This window comes from Botrytis byssoidea (assembly GCF_014898295.1).
Source record: "Botrytis byssoidea strain MUCL 94 chromosome Unknown BBYS_037, whole genome shotgun sequence".
Taxonomy (NCBI): Eukaryota; Fungi; Ascomycota; class Leotiomycetes; order Helotiales; family Sclerotiniaceae; genus Botrytis; species Botrytis byssoidea.
In genome coordinates, this window is record NW_024065878.1 from 206,941 (window position 1) to 226,675 (window position 19,735).

Genomic DNA, 19,735 nt, shown 5'->3' on the forward strand with positions numbered 1-19,735 from the left:
GCGGTTGTGGTCTCTTTTTCCGCAGGCTCTGGGGGGGAGCGCGGAAGGTGGTTAGGAAGGTGTTTTTTCTGAGCTGAGTGTTAAATTGGAATGTACTAGGTATAAAGGAGGTTTGAAAGGCAGAGAGATAGATAGGTAGGAAAAGGGGGAGAAGGGAGAAGGGTGGTCGAGATAGTAAGCGAGGGGGAATCAATCTACAAATAAGACGGTTCTGAGAGCGGGGGCATGGTTTGGTTTTTGGAGAGAAGTTGTGTATTCATGTAGATTGCGAGGATCTTATGGATGGGGTGGCTTTTTTGTTTAGTTTCAATGCGCCCGGCTTAGATGAAAGTTGAGTGTGTAGATATGGGTCAGACTTATGACGACCATCGTAATGCGGAACCTAAGCGTAAAACAATAACAAGACTTTTTTCATTCTGTGTTCATCTGGACTGCAAATTGACGCTGGCAAAAATATGAGAATATTTTACATATGGGAGCCAAAAATGAAAAGAGAGAATGGAAGATCAAAAAAACAATTGCAAGTGCAATCCCGCGTAACTTGCAGTTTCGTCAATATCACTATATGAATCAATTACGGCTTCAACATGCGGTTATGACGATTAAGTCACATATTCGCCAATCGACCAGATTAATTCTATAGATCCAAAGAGATCCACGTGGAAGGACTTGAACCTCCTCGGGATTGCACTTGCTAGGAATCAAACCTATGGATTGTTTGGAGTCCGTATGGACCCACTTTTAGCCGTCACCCACAACGCGATATACTACCATTGCACTAGGCCTGTATTATGCGCTTCAGTTTGTTCGAGTATGGAGAAGGTGAGGAGGGTATATCAATGGGTGAATATCTAGCGAGCAATTTGTCATTTGATGTTGCTGGCCATGGCATTGTGTCTAATGAATGGACTTGCAGTATTGTCTTATGTGTATCCATTATGGCTGATCTGGATTCCAACTTCTTACGGAACGAACATGGCTACATGAATTTTCAGATATTCTCCATGTAGCGGAAACGAAAAAAACCCTAGTATCTCATACCGGGGCATAAAAGTTGCTAAATTCATATTATAGCGACATGTAAACCTACGAACTCTTCATTGAAACTACGTCATGTTTGCATCATACTATACATAAAGGGATTGGAAGCGATCAAGACTTAATTTATTTGTGCGCAAGGGAGTCGATGGAGAATGATTATGAAGCTAGCGACGATGACGGAGTTGAGAACATCGAGGAAGAGAAGGAGGCGAATACACCGAATAGTACGGGTATGAATGCATGAAATACTTATTAAATGATTCTTTTTGATCTCTACATTCTATCCCTACCCAAAAGTTAATTATCTAAACCATCATGGCCTGGGCACCAAACATTCCACCAAGTCCGCCACCTCTACCCCCACTACCACCTCCATATTTCTCCTCATCGTCATCTCCCCAATCACCACCCGCAAAAAGAGACTCGAAGATCCCATCTTCTTCTTCTTCTTCTTCATCTTCTTCCTCATCGTCGATATTGCCACCAGAAGCGGCGTGCTCTGCGATCCGCAGATTGCGCACTTTCTTGATGAGACCGGCGCACTCTTTTCTTCGCGCAGCGCGACGTGCTTCTTTGCGGCGGGCATCTGCTGCTCGACGACGAAGCGCAAGGTGGAGTCTTCGAGCAGATTGCTGCTCTGGGGTTAGGGCTATTGATGAGTGAGAAGATGGTTAGCTGTGTCTATCGATGATTTTTGGATGCGAGGAAATGTTTGAAGTGTTGAATGATCCATAAGTGGTTCTCAGAAATAGTAGAAGGAAATTTGCTTACGTTTTGGCCGTGAGACCAGACTCTGATGCATGGCTCCACCGCCAACTCCCAAAACGACATCACTTCTTCCTCTCATCCCCCTCATCATCCTCTCCACCAACGCCTCCCTCTCAATTCTTTCCTCCTCTATCAAAGAAAGGAATATTAGCACCGGATTTGCAACAATAGACATTCCAATTCATCCTTAACACATCAAATGTGAGAGTTTCTGCAAAACCGATGTTCACGTCGCTCAGTAGACACTCATTAACCTCACCATAACATAGAAATACATAATATCACCATTCCCAATCACAGATCTTCACACAAGCAACACTCCAATCTATCCAAAAACCTCACGAAAGGATCCAAAAACATTTTCCCCACGTCAAGTATCGAGTCTCTGTACACAAAATCCTCAAGCTTACCAAGTCTAGCTGCCTGAGCTGCAGCGGCAGCATTGGCCCCAGACTGTAGCCTCGCCTCCTCTGCCTCTTTTCTCGCTCTCCTCTCTGCTGGTGTTGCCCTTCGTGGCTTTGGCTTAAATTTCCTCCCCGACTTTTGATTTTCGCGTGCCATCTTTACTATTATGGATGAGTGATAGTGAATAGAAAGTAAGTATCCACCTAAACAATTGTTTATAAACGTGGTGATATCGTGGTGGTGGATGGATGGATGGAAACGTGGAGTGCAGAGGGCAAAAAGTCGCGTAGGGAATCTCTTTTGTTTACATTTCCAATCAGAGTGTATTATCAGACGAAAAGCTGGGAGATATCTCGTCTAATGTTCAAGCAGATAAATATCCCCAGATCAAATGTTATCCAAACCATCCTCCTGTCGCAGGAAAACCAACTGTATCTTCGGCACTCTCCACTCTCCACCACCTCTCTCTCTATCCTCCTCCCACTTCACCCTCAAACTCTCCTCCACCTCTCTCTTCCACTCCTCAAAAAAATCTTTTTTCTCTCCCCTCGCATTCCCCTCCCCCCTCCTCTCAAACTCCCTGATCTTAAACCGATAATTTCCATCATTCGTCAGCGCGAACGTCCCAGGCGTAGGGGTCACATAATCTCTCCAAAAATCCCCTTCGTTTTCTATTTTTCTAAATCCCCATGGAAACGATGAATTTGCCGGACTTTTCAACGTGGTTCCTCCACCATGACTCCAATCTATCCCGCCTCCTGATTTCCAATGCTCGGGAATAGGGAATGGACGCGAGGATGCAGAATCAGGGGAGAAATAAGGATTCCTCGGGGAAGAAGAAGCAGACGAAAAAGTAGGATGTCTAGGAAGTCCCGTGATGAACCCCCCGCGAATATCCTGGAACCACCAATCGCAGTTTAATACCAAGAACAGCTCATCTAAGTTTCGAAAAAGTCTCACGACTCGCAAGATCTCATACTGCCAGTGTTCGTCCCAACTTATCCACTTTGAGAAATCGAGCGCGAGGCGTCTCACCTGTGTGAATTCCGCAGGACGAAATTGTCCGATGTTTGTCCCGGTGCCGTCGACAAGCTCAGACATGATTCCTTCGTTGATATCGGAATCAAGGGCACGCAGGAAGAGGATGTCTTGAGTGTAGTTGAACCAAACGCGGGGAGAAGAAGTACGCGTGGAGAAGGTGAGAGTGTAGCCGAGGCGTTGCATGCAGGAGCGAGAGTCGCGACAGGTTTTAAGGAGAGAGGGGATGGGAGAATGAGAATAAAGGGATCCACGGCGGGTCGCTTGGTAGTAGGAGTAGAGGAGGGGATCAGAAAGTCGGGAGGGAGTGGTTCCTTGTCGGTAATGAGGGTCCATTGATTTCAAATACAGAGGTACAAACTCTCTTTCTACTTTCTCTTTCCCCTTGCTCGTCTCCCTCTGCCTCATTGCGTCTCCTTCAAATTCTAAATCCCCAATCTCAACATCCAGCCCATTATCCAACACGAATTCCTGTATCATCGGCGCCACCATATCGATCCCAAAATATTTCAAATCGGGATGAACATGCCCATCATCAATTTCTTTTCCAAAAGTTCTCTTTTCAAAATGGGAGAGTGATTCAAAAGTTTCCTCAACCCCTATTATACGAGGAGGAGGAATAGCATGAAGCCAAACTAGATCGCGGAGTTCTTTTGGAAGGGCGGAAAAGAGGTGGAAGGTTTGGAGAGACATATTTACGGTATGTTATCTGAATGGAAGCGTTTAAGAATGCCAAGGATATTTCGGTTATGGTAAAGGGGAAGATTTGGAAAATTGTTCAGGACAAATGTTTTGTGGAAGGCGAGTGAGATATCAAGGGCGGCGAAACGTCAAGGGTATTTGAGGAAAGGAGTAGAAGTTTCTGCCTAGATTATCTAATCTAGGTATCTAATAATTTATCAATACAATCAAATGGCGTACTATGATTATTCAGAAAGTATATAATATTGATGCCTATACATGAATCGGTAGTATTCGAGATGTCATGTTGTTGTGATGTTGAAAAAGGGTGGCCTAGCCGGATATACCCCACTACTTCCGGTGATCCCTGGACATGCAGACGCGATGCATCTTATATCTACCTATCCGAAATAGGCAGGTGGAAACGTTGATCTGTTTGATAAGGTGTTGTGTATATTATATATCGGATTGTATTACTTTAAAGGCACATTTGGTGAAGTAATTTCTCGTATTGTTGTCAGTTCCGCCGATACCGAGTCATGTCTTTCAGAGTTGTTGTATCTCAATGTCGAATAAATAATTGTCAGCATTTTGGTAGACAAAAACACGAGTTCCATAGCGATCTAGACCACAAGTCATGAAAAAACTCAGGATCTTCCATCTCATTCTTTAGAACAGATTACAAACCGTTCGCCTCCCACTCTCATCTCGCCCTCAATCTCAAGTACTCTTCGGTCCCCCTTGTCTCAATCCAAATCCACTCCCTGAAGCAATGTATAAACCGTCTCACAAACCATCATATCCACCCCCAACTCCCTCCGGCACTCCAAGTATAACATCTAACTCTAACTGTCTCCCACACAACGTATCAGTCAACATACTCGTACCAATACTCGGCATCCCTAGTATCCTCTTTATCAATCTATCAATCAAATCATCTTTGATATCTACCTCCATCTTCCTTGCAACAGCAACTACCTCTCCCATAAGCGTTCGCGTCATGTTCATAGCTTCTAGGGAAGAACTGAGCCACTCATGTGTATGGAGACGTGTAAGTGTAGTTAGACAATTCCATGCACAATTCCAAATGACTTTCTCCCAGCGTGCGGTCTGCAATCTGGAAGGCGAAAAAACTTCATGTGGTGTCTTGCCGGCGCATAATAGATCCGAAAAGATTTTTAATCGTTGGTTCTCAATCTCTGTTGATACATTCGAGTTTGTGAAGAGTCCGAGTTACAGATTCTCGCTTTTGGTATGATGAACGATACCGGGCGTGTTTTGAATGGCGCCGGTCCACGCAACGCAGGAAATAATGGTACTTTGAGGATAAATTGCTCGGAACGGATCCTCATTTCCAACGCCATTTTGGATAAGTACTATAGTCGTTGATTCTGGCATTACTGGTGCAAGAGATTTAGCTACAGCTTCTTGACCAATAGCTTTGTTAGAGCAAACTATGTAATCATAATAACCTGGTGCTTCGTCGGGTGCTGTGATGACTATAGGGTATAAGTAACGAACATGAAGTTGAAGAACGAGGGCTTACCGTTAGCTGGGTAAAAGGTGTTCTCTCCATGATTCTGACTAATAAGCTTCAGTCCCTATCAAGCGTGTTAGCTTTATTGATGAATTACTCGTGATATGACACTAAACACACATTCTCCTTTACAGCCTGATAATTTGATCTTGCTACGACAGTTAATCGTACGTTTGATACTCGACTTAGGATGAATGCGTAAACAGAGCCAATCCTGCAACCCCGCATTAGCTCAGACCCAAACTGCTTGTATAATATTAGATAACGACTTACGCTCCAAGACCATAGAATAGGACATTAATAGTCTCCCCGTCAAATATATTCAAAGTCATCTCGATATTCTGCATTTCAGAACTAATTTACGGTATCTTGAATGTCTCTGGGAATGGGAGGTATTAATTGGTGTGGTCGGTAATCATACGATACCCATTGCAATATTTCACCCAATTTACACCTGTTCATCCCACCTTCGAGGGTTAGCTATTATGCATGTGCTTACTCAGCTTGCTTGTTGGATGCGTATAGTTTGGTATAGGAAAGAAATCAAGGGAATGAAGTACATCGGGAGTGTGGTAATTACTGGTATTGTTCACCAAAAATGGAGGATTGTGGCAGCAGAGGAATAATCTGAATCTTCGTCATAGGCAGATACTAGCTATTCTACATCAGCTCATACCAACAGACTAACATACATACCTACACCACACGAGCACGAGTCCATAAATCCAGCGAACAGTGCAAATTTCAGGTGTTCAAAATAAAGTTTTCATTTTTCTTGACATAGTGCCCATCTATCCAACAATCAGACACTCTCAATATATCTTCTAACCTCCCAATCCGTTACTGCCTCATCCCACAATCTGATTTCATGTTCCCTCGTACCACCATAATGATCTACGAATTCATCTCCAAATACTTCTCTCGCTATACTATCCTTCTCCATGAATTTCTCAGTGGCTTCTTTCAGGTTCTTCGCTAGTCTAACTCCTGGATCTGCTTTTCCTCCTACATCTTGACCTTTCCCTAATGGTGGTTGTTGGATTTCTAATTTCTTTTCCACTCCTCTCCATCCTAATGCTAGAATAGCTGCTAGTACGTAGAATGGATTTGTATCTGCACCTGGCACTCTAATTTCGAAACGTGTGGCCCCGGGTTTGGAAGTTGGAGGTGCGATTAAACGAACAGAAGCTGCACGATGCTCAAGACCCCAAGATACTGTTACTGGAGCCCAGAAATTTTCGACTAGACGTTTGTAAGAGTTGACTGTTGGTGCGAGAAGTGGCATGACATATGGAAGTCCTTCCAAAACTCCAGCGAGGAAATGACGCCCCATATCCGAAAGATTCTCAATATCCTTCCATTTTGCTTCCGTATCTTTAGTTTCTCGGAAGAAGAGATTCTTGCCATCCTTGTCGACGATCGAAATGTGCATGTGCCCACTATTTCCTGGGAGCCCTTGACGTGGCTTGGCCATAAAGCACGGGGTAATGCCGTATTTTGTTGCTACTGATTTAACAACATATCTAACCATATTAGCCTCTCGTCCTTAAAATGGTATCGAGATCTCCAAACTTACTTGAACAAGCTTGCTTTGTCTGCCATTTGTTGAATCTCTCCAAATGCCAAAGCTGCCTCAAAAACACCAGGACCACTCTCTGTATGCCATCCTTCTATTCCACAATTGAATTGTTCGCATGCATCATATATCCCGTAATAATAATCTTGGTTGTGAACTGGTCTAGTTAAACTGTACCCAAACATTCCTTCGGTCAACGAAGGTAATGAATCAACGGGGTTTTCTCTTAGGAAGGTTGCTGTTGAAGATGTGTTTCGTTCGGAAATTGGTGCATGAGGATTGCTCGCCGGCGCTCTGAATTGGAAGAATTCGTATTCAGCTAATCTTGTTAGTTATGACGTCTATGAGAGCTCATAGATGCTCATACCTCCAGCCATTGCACCCAGACCATTGGCTTGTAGCTTTTTCACTGCAGTCTTCAACAATCCCCTCGGGCATGCAGAAACCGGCTTTCCGGAATCCGGATCATAAAAGCTGATTAGAAAGAATGGCACATTATCTTCCCAAGGTATCCTTCTAAAACTACTCAAATCTGGAATCGCAATAATATCGTGATAACCGTTCTCGGCATTACTGATTTTCAATTCCTTGAAATATGTTTGATCGTGCATATCCCAACCGAAGATGACTGAACAGAATCCGAACCCTTCTTTCGCAATACCAAGGAACTTCTTCTTGGAGACAAGCTTCCCGCGCAATATACCATCGACATCAATACCGGCCAATTTCACTTTTGTATCATTTTCGAGAAGTGCGGTGAGATTCTCGGCCGTCTTTTCATCCCATTGCTTGTGTGAAGCTATCCATTCTGGAGTATCTGGCATCTTGTCGTTGAGTTAAGAGGGAATCGTAAGGAGTGAGTGTTGGTTGTTAAGTTCAGTATCTTTGAGAACGATTGGCAGATTGAGTTGAAGGGATATCTGGGATCTGGCTTGTTGGATGTGGAGGGAGGTTTAGATTGTTGTACACCTCAAGAGGGGGAAAAGAGTGATAAGAGTAAAGCAAGGAAGTTTCCCTACAATTTGCGATAAGAGATTCTGCGATAAAGCGAGGGGCTATTGTGAATGCTGCTTTAATGTCATCATGCTTCACACGACCATCGCTTGGCGGATTTCAAGACCATCGGTGGATGTTCGGATGATCTTTCTCAATTAAAGTGGCAACATATCTTACCGTAAATGATTGATATGCAGCCATCTACCGAACAACTGTGCAGTGCATCAATGCCCAGCAAATTATTCCACGAAATCATGATATGTAACGAGAATAGCCCTGGAGATAACTACATGTATTGATCTGTTCCGACGTGATTACACGAGGATTCGTGTAAAGGGCGTATCATTATGACTTCATTAGTCAACAGTAACGACAGCAATATCAATCACGACAGCATTGATAGTCTCCTCATCATTCCACAGCGCCCACCTTTTGAGATCGCCCATGACAATTATGATCATCTATCTGATCATCATCTATCGTCTATCGTCTATCGTCTATCACCTATCAAGAGATTGGGAGTCTCACTCCTCTGTACCCCGCGACAGGATGGTTACACCTCATCCAACCTCAGACTTCAGATTTAGACTCAGACTCTCAACTAGTAAAGGCTGCTATACCAAAGCGAACAATACCTACGTGGGGACATGAAAGCAACCAGTATGTATATATATATATACAATGAGATGAGGTAGTGGACATGAAACATCGTACAAAAGCTGTGTTGTATCAATTGAACCAATACCCAATACCCATTACCCATTACCCTACAACCAATGACCCATATCGCAAATCATCATCTGAGGTTTTCTATTTCCTGATTCGGTCATTGAACCCCGGGTTTCTTGGGAGTTTGGAGAGCATCATAACAGATTTACGATTCATCCTCTTTTCCCTATCAGTTCAATCACTTCAATCTCCCTTTATCAGAAAAGCAGCGGTGAGTTTCATTTGCCATTCATTAAACACCTGAATCGTGTTTCGGGAACCAATCCATGGATGTTCTTCGGAACGATAACGAATTCTACCACTTTGCCCTCCACTGCCCACCGAGAACGGACCAAGTGTATGAGCGTGTGTGTGTGTATGTGCTCCGTACTTTATACCAGTGACACATCAGCATCCACATTCTCTCTCTTAAATTCAATTGTCATCACAATCACAAATAATATTTCATAACAAATCTTCTGATCATTTCGACTTACTTCTACACTTCTACAATTCTTCATAAGGGCGAATAGTTTTCAACAACTCTATTGAAACTTTTTGACATTCCTCTTTGCGACACCACCAGAGATATCTATATCAGGAACAAAGAGTAAGTTTCCATTTTCGTTGCAAGAGAGACAGGTGGGGAATTCATCAATCGCTGACAGGATCTTCAATAGAACACCGTATTCAAATCATTAATACATTCAACATGGCTGGCAGCGGAGAAGTTCCTACCATCAACAGCTTCCAAATGGGAAGACTGCATGGTAAAAATGCCATCGTTACTGGTGCTGCTGGGTGAGTCATGTCCCTTTTGTTCTGATATAGATTTTTCGGGGTGGTTCGGGATTTACGCGACTTGAAAATTCAGGACGATGAGTATCGTATCTGCTTTCTCTTCTTTATTCATAGTGATGCCCTTATCAATTCCTTCTGAGTGATGAGAGTTTGGTATGGCCACACACGTGACCTCCTTCATTTTTGCAAAGGGTCGAGCGACGACTTTATTCGAGCGAATCGTGAGAGTGTTACATGAGAAATTCCATATCACAAAAATATCCACATCAGAAATCAAATCAATCATCAACATATACTAACACCCTCTCCAGGGGAATCGGTCTTGAAACCTGTATCCTCTTCGCCAAAGAAGGCGCCAATGTCCTCATGGCCGATATTTCCGCACCAGCACTCGAAAAGGCCGCCGCAAAACTCAGACAACTAGTTCCATCCGCCCACAAGGTCGAAGTTAAAGTATGCGACGTCTCCAAAGAATCTGATATCGAGTCCGCAATTGCTCATCTCGAATCGTGGGGTGGTATCGATATCATGTTCAACAATGCTGGAATCATGCATGCTGATGATGCCGATGCTATCGATACCCCTGAGAAGATTTGGGATTTGACTCAAGCTATTAACGTTAAGGGTGTTTGGTTTGGTTGCAAACACGCCGTCATTTCTATGCGCAAGAACAAGAAGAGCCGTGGTTCTATCATCAACACTGCATCTGTTGTTGCGCTCGTCGGTTCTGCTACTCCTCAATTAGCATACACAGCTTCCAAGGGAGCAGTTCTGGCTATGACTAGAGAACTGGCTATTGTTCACGCAAGGGAGGGAATCAGATTCAATGCGCTATGCCCAGCTCCATTGAACACTCCTCTTCTTCAAGATTGGTTGGGAGATGATCAACCTAAGAGACTTAGACGTGAGATCCACTTCCCAAGTGGAAGATTTGGAGAGGCTATTGAGCAAGCTCAAGCAGTTTTGTTCTTGGCTAGTGATGAGAGTAGCTTTGTAAATGGACAGGTATGTTTTCCTCCATTCTTCGGTCTTCCTTCCTTAATTCCGTCCACCCCTATTCTCCTACCGTTTTCTAAGCCCCGCAAACCCTCTTGACTAACATTAACCACAGGATTTCGTTGTCGACGGCGGTATGACAAAAGCTTACGTCACCCCTGAAGGACCACCTCTCGCTGCTCCATCCAACAACGCTCTTCTCAGCGAACAAGTCGATGCTATCCGTGGTACCGGCATTCCTCAATAGATTTTTCATTTTGATTGAATCATCAGCTCTTTTGCTTGGATTCTTAGCGTACACTTGATAGATTAGGCTGGATTATTTTAGATAAATATCACGCTAGAATGAATGAAGATCGATGAATTTCAATATTATGCGGCAATTGAAATTAAAATGATGATTACTGATGCAGTGAGTTGATGTGAAGCTAGTTTCCGGATTATCGAATGGGGTTATGGGTTCTAGAATTCCTCGGAGTAGACAGAGTAGGGGAAGGGGCGGAGAAGAGAAGGAGAAGGAGGGATTTGGGTGTTAGTTTGAGGGATATGGACGCGAATCGTTAGCTCTTTGTTTGGGGTTTTCCAGATAATTGCTATCTAATTTCCGGAAAGAAGGGGTTGGCTTGCACTTTGGCCGCCGGTATCACCGCTACCTCCCCCAAATGAACCCCTGAGCCCACCAGCTCCCCCACGCACATCATCATCATCATCATCATCATCATCGTCCTCATCCGGCAGACTCCAATTACCGAGGACCGTAGTCCAGAGCCTATCTTCCTCTTCCTCATCCTCGTCCTCATCAAAAGCGACATCCTCTCCCGCCGCAATCCGCTCCGCGATCCGCAAACGGGCCATCCCCTTAACAATCTCGGCATCGGATTTCTTTGCCGCCTCGCGCTTAAGGTGCCGAACTTTTCTTCTGTGTGCCTTGCGGCGCTCTTTTTGCTTCTGGCGCTGCTCCTCCATCTGCGCCGGCGTGGGTGCTGCATACACCAATATGATTAGCTTGATTCTGTTTTATTGCGGGGGATGAATAACTCCTCTTATCGTTCTTTGGTCTATATGTTAGACCGGAGAATATGCTGGAACCAACGCCCGCAGAACCGCCCGCAAGATCTCTTTCTCCCTCCTCATCTCCACGATCGTTACCCTCACCCAGAAACCACCAGTGCCAGAAGGGTTATGTGCCGGAGCACCACGTCTTTCCTCTTCCTCTTCTCCTCCCTCTCATTCTCGACTCCACTTGCTCTGCCATAGTAGCATTTGTTAGTATAATGAGGACAACTGTGAAAACTCCCAGGCACATCATGATAATCATGGATCAAGTTGAGACATTTAGAGATATGAACATGTCCAGCTATGAACATATCTCAAGCATTGCACATCGAAGAATGATACACGAACTGCATGGTTTCATCAAAGCGCATGATGCTATGAAGGAGGTTCTATAACGCGCAGGTGAGTGAGTAACTTACCCCTTTCTGCTCGCACAGCAGCAGCATGTGCTGCAATCGCAGCCAATCTTTCTCTCTCCGCCCTAGCTCTCTCGGCTCCCAACTCATTATTTGCCCTCTTTGCCTTGGGCTTAAATCTTGGTTCTTTCTTTGGAGGCATGATTGATCGTATTGCTAGCGAATTACGAGCGGGCAAGTGGATATCGAAATTTGGTTTCACGCTGTAAATCCGATAGATTGGGAGTGCATGGAGGGGAAGTGGTTGCTTGCAAGTCGCGTGAATTTGTTATTATTGATTTGTTTACATCCGATATCCATATTTCGCTCGTCTACATTAGACGATAGCTTCAATTAAGTATGGTAAAATCTAATCTGTGGCAAAAGAGACGCGGTCTAGTCCTGTGAATAATTGATACAATGTTCAATCGTTTCAAAAGCCCTTATTGTTATTGTTCATATACATCTTTGGATACCGCTTGAGCTTTACTTCAAGATTGACATGCACCAGCGACAGGGTGGCATTCTATCAACATTGGTTCTTGTAGTAAAAACCACCAAGCATCAACCACCAAGAGGAAGGTTCAGAATAAAACCGTTCTCTAATTCTATATTTTCACAACCATCCACTTTAGCTTCATCAACACTGCCGGTCTGGTACTCGTCATCCCAGGTTCATCTGAACAGAAAATATGATGCCACATAAAGTAGAACCTTCCTACCGCTCAGTATCCCACTCATCCTCCGTCCAAAGTCCACAAATGCCATAACGAATATAACTAAAACAATGCTAACTATTGGCGCACACTAGGCTCTCCAGTAAACCAATCGTTCTTCCAACTTCGAAAAACCCCGACTATCTGCCACTAAGCTGCTCTCAATTTGCGAATAGCGCACGCAACAGAGGTCGCGCGCGTCTTCATCAATATGCATTATCATCGCGGATATGGATACTGCGTAATCTCTGCAGCTGTTGGGTATGGGAATATATCATTTAGACGATTAGGAAGTCTTTGGACTAGAGCGAGAGAAGGTAGATATACAGGCTCAACAGTGTAGTTAAGGGAAAGAAGAGAGGCTTCCGGGAGTTTGTATGTAAGTAGGGGTCTGAGCAGACTCATCTTTCTTCCATCTCCTTCAAGGGGGAATAAGCGTCGTCGAGTATTCAAGTTGGAGTTCGTAATCAGCCGAAGTAGTCTTTAGAATAAGGCTGGGACCCGGTTTGCAGGTATCATTTGATTTTGTTACCATTTCCAATTTTCCTTTTGGCGGCTGGTCTCCTGCGATTATAGTCTCTCAATATCAGAAGATGCTTAAATATAAAGTCACTATCTACTCGTTCCTTTTTGATAAATTTTGGCCTCGCGGAATCTTACGCGCGATATCTGTAGTTCCGAAGAAGCAGATGGGGTCCTGTCTAAACTTAAAATACAAAAGATAATGTCACCTCATCGCCAATCGATTACGACTGCTCTCAGCGTCATTTTTGTTCGGCCGCCAACAGCATGGAGCATTTCGCCCACTTCTAGCATGCCGAAGCATGTTCTATATTTTCATATGCTACCACTTTCTCAAATAGATTCTTGTGCTTTTGGAATATATCTCCATGAGCCCTATCTATGTTGACTTTACTCTTGCCAGCGATACCTATGAGCTACATGCAGCTACCCAGTTGCTTCTTCTATAGTATGATACCACAGTCACTTTCCGAAATCATCCCATCACCCAAGCACATCCAAAAGCTGAAGGTGAATTATAAATTTCCCTCGGCACCTATCAACCACCAACAAAGATTTCCCAACCTCGCTTAATTCATAAATACATATAGCCAATCCTTTATGTAACCCTCAAAAAATGACATAATCGCGGCCGCGGGCCTAGTGTAGTGGGTAGCATATGTGATTATACCTGTTCTGGGGGGATACAGAAAACAGACTCACGTCTGTTTCCTGAAGGAGCCATCTTTGGATTGGTGGGCGTCAGCCCACCGCGTAGTGGATTTAATTCTACCGAGGTGACCGCTGACAGATGCCACATTTACGAAATGAAGTCCGTACTTGTGTGCCTTGATTCTGGTCAAGTGTTTCTGAGATACTTCTTTGTGGGCCGTAACGATATCTTTATCTTTTTACTTTTTTTTTATGCTCGTTTGCATGGCTCAGCCTTGTGGGATCGCTGAATACTCATCATTATGTTTATTATGTTTATGCCTGTCCAAAAAATTAAAGAATTCAATCATGGTGGCTCAATTTAACTTTAATGTATTTGATTTCAACTCGCTGAAGAAATGTGATGTGAGGTTCCCTTCACAGAGCCCACAGACATTCTAAATAATAAGTGTCTATTTTTATGATATCCGGTCTAGATCTCTCTACCTGAATTATACATATCAGATATTTAAAGTACGTTAGACATGTAAATAATTTGGAATTAATCGGTGATAGAGAAGCGCGACAACTCCAAAAACAAGATCTACCGAATAGAAATTTCCCAAGTACTTCCAGCTCCGCGATTCCCTCTTCGTTTATCCTCGCTTCCTTTCTTATCCTCCTTCTGATCCTGCAGTATATCCATCGCCTTATCGACGTTGTCGCTGGGACCTTCATCTCCTCCCTCCTCATCCCCCTTCATACCAACGTCACCGCCAGTCTCCGCATCCTTCGAATCCAAGGCTGCGGGTTTTGCGAGCCGGCGCTGATTGCGGTATGCCTGGCGTATTCTCGCAGCGATAGCGGATCGAGCCGCAATATTATTAGAAATTTTTCCTATTTGTGAGATCGCATTAGCAGATGACCGATGATGGATGTGGTATGCGTTAGCAATAACTTTGATGTGACGAAAGAGGCATCTCCAAGAGATTAGGAACTGCGCGAGGTGGCTACTAGAATTGCAGAAGTTCTTACCTTTTGATTTATTCTTCTCTACGAAACAATGATTTGTTAGCCATCCATTTCTGTAGGTAACAGAACAAAGAAGCGTATCAAAATTAGATGAGCCTACTCTTTTTGCGATCTTCCGAACGCTGCGCTTCGGCAGTAGGAGTATTGCGGTGCGATATCCCGTCTCTATTCTTTATTTTATGTGTGTAAGGGGCCATGATTTTGATGATGAACTCAGGGAATAATGGACTAGCTGCTGATTTGGGTAGTCTTTTCGTTGTCGCACACTTGTAGAGGTATCCAAAGCTTTTTGAAAGAGTACAAGAACCAAAGATCTATTTCTGGGGTTCGGGCCAGTTCCATCTATGGTCGAAGAATCAATTCACATGGTTCAGTGAATATGTTGATACCCACGCCCGCGTGACTATTTGAAAAGCATTCATTTGAGGTAATCATAATTACAAACCTATACACCTCATCCTGCCCGTGCCTCATGGTATCTGGGCTTACGATAGTATGAAAATCGCAAGAAACGAAAAGTGTCTCAAGCTTGGAAAAGGGTAAGACACTCGATCTTGGAATAAAATCTCCCTCAGTCTTCAATAAGTTTTCTAAGATCCATCCAAACAAAAATAACTGAACTGATGCTAATCAATATATTTGCAGATTTCGTAGGAACAAATTCTCAAAGAGCCATGTGCCTTCGACTAATGCCCGTCAATCATTCATGTAAACTCGACTCGAATCCAGCTCGATCACGTAATTTTCATCCATCTCTAGCCTCAAACAAAAACACGACCACAATCCTAATCATTGCGGCTGCAGATCCTAAATTGGAATGATACGAGTGACAGATAAGAAGACACATTTGGGACATATATGAATGCGGAAAGCAAGACACAGGGATACCGGAGTTGCGAGAATACGAAGGATGCTATAGATTTAAATTAGAAAGCGGAAGAGAGGACTCATGAAATGTTATTTGTTCAATAAATTCTTTTCCCAATAACAGAACAAGAGATAGTCATTGATTGGATTGATTCTCTGCAGATTGTTCATCTATCCATGTGAGCATGTCTAGAGTTGGTGTTCGGCCATCCAAAGAGGTGCAACCACACTACCCTTCACGTAGATTCCCTTCTCCTGTAATCTTTGATCTGAGTCTCTTAGAATTATAAAGCAGGTAAAAAGTGGTGTGTCTATGATCCGGCATTTGTTGGTTGGGCTTTGGTGCGATGGAAATGCAATAATGCACGATAATCTTAGAAGACAGTACTAAAAGGCTAACATCAAATTCAATCTGGCTGGTCATCGATCTGAAGCTCACTATTGTCGACGTCGAGGTAGATCAATGACATGTAGTTGATAGAAGCTTTATGATCTAGGGGAGTATGTAACCGATATCCCTGTATCTTGCACAACCCTGTATCTTGCACAATTTGATTTATTAAACTAAAAATCGATATTAAATTCAAATATCATTATAATGATTTTAAAATTTGTATAATAGAATCTTATATTTATTAAAAGATAATTTCAGGAATTTGAAAGATTTGAAATATTCAATTGAATATTAATCGATTTTGAGTAATAATATTTTAAAATATTAATAATAAAATAAAAACCTATATTAGAGTGAATGTATATAATTGAAAAATAGTTTTTTGTATTTATTATTATTATTGTTATTAATCAAAAGTTTGAAATTTCGAAAGATATCAATAATCAAGTTTTATATTAAGTTTTAAACTTTATATAATTTTAAGAAAAAGAAAAATAATTTAAAAATACTTTTTAAAATATAATAAAATATTTATTTCGAGATTTTAGAAAAATAAAATTGATATTTTGATTAATTTATAAAACTATATTTTTATATATTAGAAAATATATAATATAATAATAATAAATAATATTGAAATAATATATTATCTAGAAATTACAATTAATTATATTATAGAGTAATATAAATAAGAAAAAATAATAATTAAAATAATTGATTTGTATATTTTAATTGAAAAGTTTATTATATATTCTTTTTTTAATTGAAAATATTGTAGTCCTTTTTAAAAGAATTTATAATTTATATTCAATTTCAAATTCAATTTTATAATATTTTAATATTAGTATTAGTTTTAAATTTAAATTTAAATTAAGATTTTTCTTTCAAAAAATATTTGAATAAAAATTCTTTATATTAATTATATAATTTTAATTTTTAAATATTAATATTTTTAAAATAAATAATTATATATATTAATATATAATAAAATATAGTATTTTATTATTTAATTATCAATATTAATATATAAATAATATATTATATAATCAAATTATATTCAAAATATAATTAATATTTAAGTTATAAAAGATTTTTGTTTTAAAATAAATTATTTATTAAAACTCTTATTATATATTAATATAATTTCGAATTTTTGATATTAAAATTAGCTTTTTTTGATTTCATATATTAAAAAATCTTCAAATTTATAGAATATATTTTAAAAACAAACTTTTATTATTTTATTATTAAATAAATTAATATATAATAATTTTATATTAATAGTTTTGATATCGAGATTTCTATTCAATTATCAATTATAATTATAATTTTATTATTTTATATAAAAGAAATAATATTATAATATTTTATTTTTATTTTTAATAAAATTCAATGATTAATTGATTATATATCATTTTTAGAATATTATTTTCAAAAGAAATAAAAGTGTGCAAGATGCAGGGTTGTGCAAGATGTAGGGATATCGGTTAAGCAAGTGGGGCCTCTAGCACCTCATCATCACCCCGAAAACAATTCTTCTAGATATGCTTCATTGTGGTTGAGGCCAGCCATATGCACAGTCTATGAGATGTTCATTTCATCAATAATCGACTTTTCTCGCGTTACTTACTCGAGGCTAATCCTGAACAAACAACGTAACTGCGACGCATGTCTGGTGTACTTGGCAGCATAGGTAAGAAGCTTCAAGGACTGTAGAAAACTCTGCATTTTATGGGAGAAAGTTATGTATTTGTTCATCCATCTAGACTTGTGGACGAAAAGCAAGTCCAGCAAACATCAATCCAGTTGCCGAATTCGTTCCATCCCCATTTCCCCCCCTTGCCTGATTGTCATCCTTCACATCACTCATTATGTCATTCATAGATTCAACACTCAGTCTCTCCTCCACCTGCTGTTCAACTTCCCCCCCATTGTTGCCGTTCTGTTTTCTATCTCTGGATTTTATCTTCTGGTTCTTCACAAACTCCTTCCAGATAGTCTTCCTAGCCGCATTTTCCTCCGCCGTTGCATCTTTCAAAACTGCTGTTCTAATCTTCATGCGCTGTCTCAATTCTTTCCTCTTGTTAACTCTCTTCCGTTCGCTCCGTGCTAAACAAGGTCATGCTTAGCTTAATATGCAAATTTATGTAGAAAAACTTACTTTTCTTGGGAGGAATGGAAGCAGCAGTTGGATTCCTGCTAGTACTCATAATACCCGTTTCATCATGCATTTCCGTATCTTCATTCGTGTCTGACTGCAAATCTTGTATCTTTCTAGCTAGTAGGTCAAATGATTAGTTATGTCTTTGCAGTGTCTTGTCTATCTTTAAATCTCACCAGCTACTTTTTGTTTATGCTTTCTTCTTTTTTCTCTACGGTCTTCCTTCCGACGCTCCCATACAACAGGATCATTGCTTCTCGCTCTCGTTATTGTGATTGAATTTTTGTTGTGAGAATTTATCCTTGGGATAGTAGTACTGGTTTGTGCCAAAGAGTTGATGGTGAGTTGGAAGAGTTCTCAAAGTTTGAGATTTGAAACTCTCCAACGTTATTTGTGTAAGCAAGATCATGGCCTTCGACCAGCTAGATTGGGACTCTCGGTTCGTTGAATCAGCAGCCATTTCGTACCGTTCTAATTGTCCCAGTGTTTGATGGGAAATTGAACAGTCAACGACTTTCATTTATACTTGCCAACACTCTCTTTCTCAATGTTAGGAGATGACTGAAATACCGTGCAGAAATAATCTAATATAACTAAGCCCCATAGACACAATGCATAATTAGCATAGCATTATTAGCTATAGATAGACCAAGTCGATTGTGAATTTACCACTATTACTATTACTGCCCAAGACTCACGCCGCACATGATAAGCATAGATTCTTGGCACTATCTAGTCATACAATAATTATAAATCAATGGACATTATTATCTAACATCTAGAAATTTATTTGCAAAATAAACTTGATTCTCTGAATTTTTCTTGGTAATCTAGAGATTAATGTTCACTCAGGTATGAACTCCATCACATTCAATACCTAATCTTATTAATCTTCAAGGCTTGGTCAAGTATCTAGGTAGTTGCATTATGAGCTATTGTATCACTGTCGGGTCTTCATTAAAGCATCGATAGTCATCCCGCCTTCGAATGTCAAAGTGAAACCATTGAAGAGCTCAAATGAGAACCTTCTACTGTTTGCCCCCTGGTTTCTTTGACTTTGTAATATGTAGTCATATTGTGAGAATCAAAGTTATGTTCTTAGTTGGGGCTGTAGATGAAGGAAAGTTGCACGATCACATGGGTTCGAGGGGAGCCCCATTCTCTAATTGTTAGGGATAAATCAAGAGTATCTGTTGTTTTAAAGAAGAATCTTGTTTCATAGCATTTGCTCAATCTTTTATTAGCATCAGATCAAGCACCCTGCTTGCTCTGATGTGGGAGAATGTCTGGGAACTGGGGGAGATGATATTTCGAGATCCAGAAAGGGTTATATACTGTGAGGGTGTTGGATGTGCATCAGATATCACATAGTATTCACGCCTGGACTAGTGGATTGCTTTGATGATTGTGGGCTA

General features: G+C 41.0%; 7 protein-coding genes across 7 annotated transcripts; 1 reads left to right on the forward strand and 6 right to left on the reverse strand.

Annotated features, from left to right (window-relative positions):
• Window positions 1–1,295: 1,295 nt before the first annotated feature.
• EAE97_011467 (uncharacterized protein) lies at window positions 1,296–1,984 on the reverse strand (the record flags this gene model as incomplete). Its single annotated transcript, XM_038881982.1, has 2 exons — window positions 1,296–1,690; window positions 1,813–1,984. The coding sequence occupies 2 exons, from the start codon at window positions 1,982–1,984 to the stop codon at window positions 1,347–1,349; spliced, it is 516 nt and encodes a 171-aa protein (XP_038727208.1). The 3' UTR covers window positions 1,296–1,346.
• Window positions 1,985–2,103: 119 nt separating this feature from the next.
• On the reverse strand, window positions 2,104–2,370 carry EAE97_011468 (uncharacterized protein; the record flags this gene model as incomplete). Its single annotated transcript, XM_038881983.1, has 1 exon — window positions 2,104–2,370. The coding sequence occupies one exon, from the start codon at window positions 2,368–2,370 to the stop codon at window positions 2,104–2,106; it is 267 nt and encodes an 88-aa protein (XP_038727209.1).
• Window positions 2,371–2,601: 231 nt separating this feature from the next.
• Window positions 2,602–3,945, reverse strand: EAE97_011469 (uncharacterized protein; the record flags this gene model as incomplete). Its single annotated transcript, XM_038881984.1, has 1 exon — window positions 2,602–3,945. The coding sequence occupies one exon, from the start codon at window positions 3,943–3,945 to the stop codon at window positions 2,602–2,604; it is 1,344 nt and encodes a 447-aa protein (XP_038727210.1).
• Window positions 3,946–5,166: 1,221 nt separating this feature from the next.
• EAE97_011470 (uncharacterized protein) lies at window positions 5,167–5,802 on the reverse strand (the record flags this gene model as incomplete). Its single annotated transcript, XM_038881985.1, has 4 exons — window positions 5,167–5,432; window positions 5,480–5,534; window positions 5,591–5,684; window positions 5,744–5,802. The coding sequence occupies 4 exons, from the start codon at window positions 5,800–5,802 to the stop codon at window positions 5,167–5,169; spliced, it is 474 nt and encodes a 157-aa protein (XP_038727211.1).
• A 470-nt stretch (window positions 5,803–6,272) lies between these two features.
• Window positions 6,273–7,870, reverse strand: EAE97_011471 (uncharacterized protein; the record flags this gene model as incomplete). The annotated part of the gene is made up of 3 exons (XM_038881986.1): window positions 6,273–6,993; window positions 7,047–7,365; window positions 7,414–7,870. 3 exons carry the CDS (start codon window positions 7,868–7,870, stop codon window positions 6,273–6,275), a joined length of 1,497 nt encoding a protein of 498 aa, XP_038727212.1.
• A 417-nt stretch (window positions 7,871–8,287) lies between these two features.
• On the forward strand, window positions 8,288–10,977 carry EAE97_011472 (uncharacterized protein). Its single transcript, XM_038881987.1, has 4 exons — window positions 8,288–9,360; window positions 9,431–9,551; window positions 9,863–10,556; window positions 10,663–10,977. The coding sequence occupies exons 2-4, from the start codon at window positions 9,463–9,465 to the stop codon at window positions 10,792–10,794; spliced, it is 915 nt and encodes a 304-aa protein (XP_038727213.1). The 5' UTR covers window positions 8,288–9,360; window positions 9,431–9,462; the 3' UTR covers window positions 10,795–10,977.
• A 167-nt stretch (window positions 10,978–11,144) lies between these two features.
• EAE97_011473 (uncharacterized protein) lies at window positions 11,145–11,513 on the reverse strand (the record flags this gene model as incomplete). Its single annotated transcript, XM_038881988.1, has 1 exon — window positions 11,145–11,513. The coding sequence occupies one exon, from the start codon at window positions 11,511–11,513 to the stop codon at window positions 11,145–11,147; it is 369 nt and encodes a 122-aa protein (XP_038727214.1).
• Window positions 11,514–19,735: the final 8,222 nt, after the last annotated feature.

Coding starts and splice junctions, on each gene's coding strand:
- EAE97_011472 (XM_038881987.1), top strand. CDS start 9,463: ATGGCTGGCAGCGGAGAAGTTCCTACCATCAACAGCTTCCAAATGGGA. Junction 9,552..9,862: donor ATCGTTACTGGTGCTGCTGG/GTGAGTCATGTC, acceptor CACCCTCTCCAG/GGGAATCGGTCTTGAAACCT. Junction 10,557..10,662: donor GTAGCTTTGTAAATGGACAG/GTATGTTTTCCT, acceptor CATTAACCACAG/GATTTCGTTGTCGACGGCGG.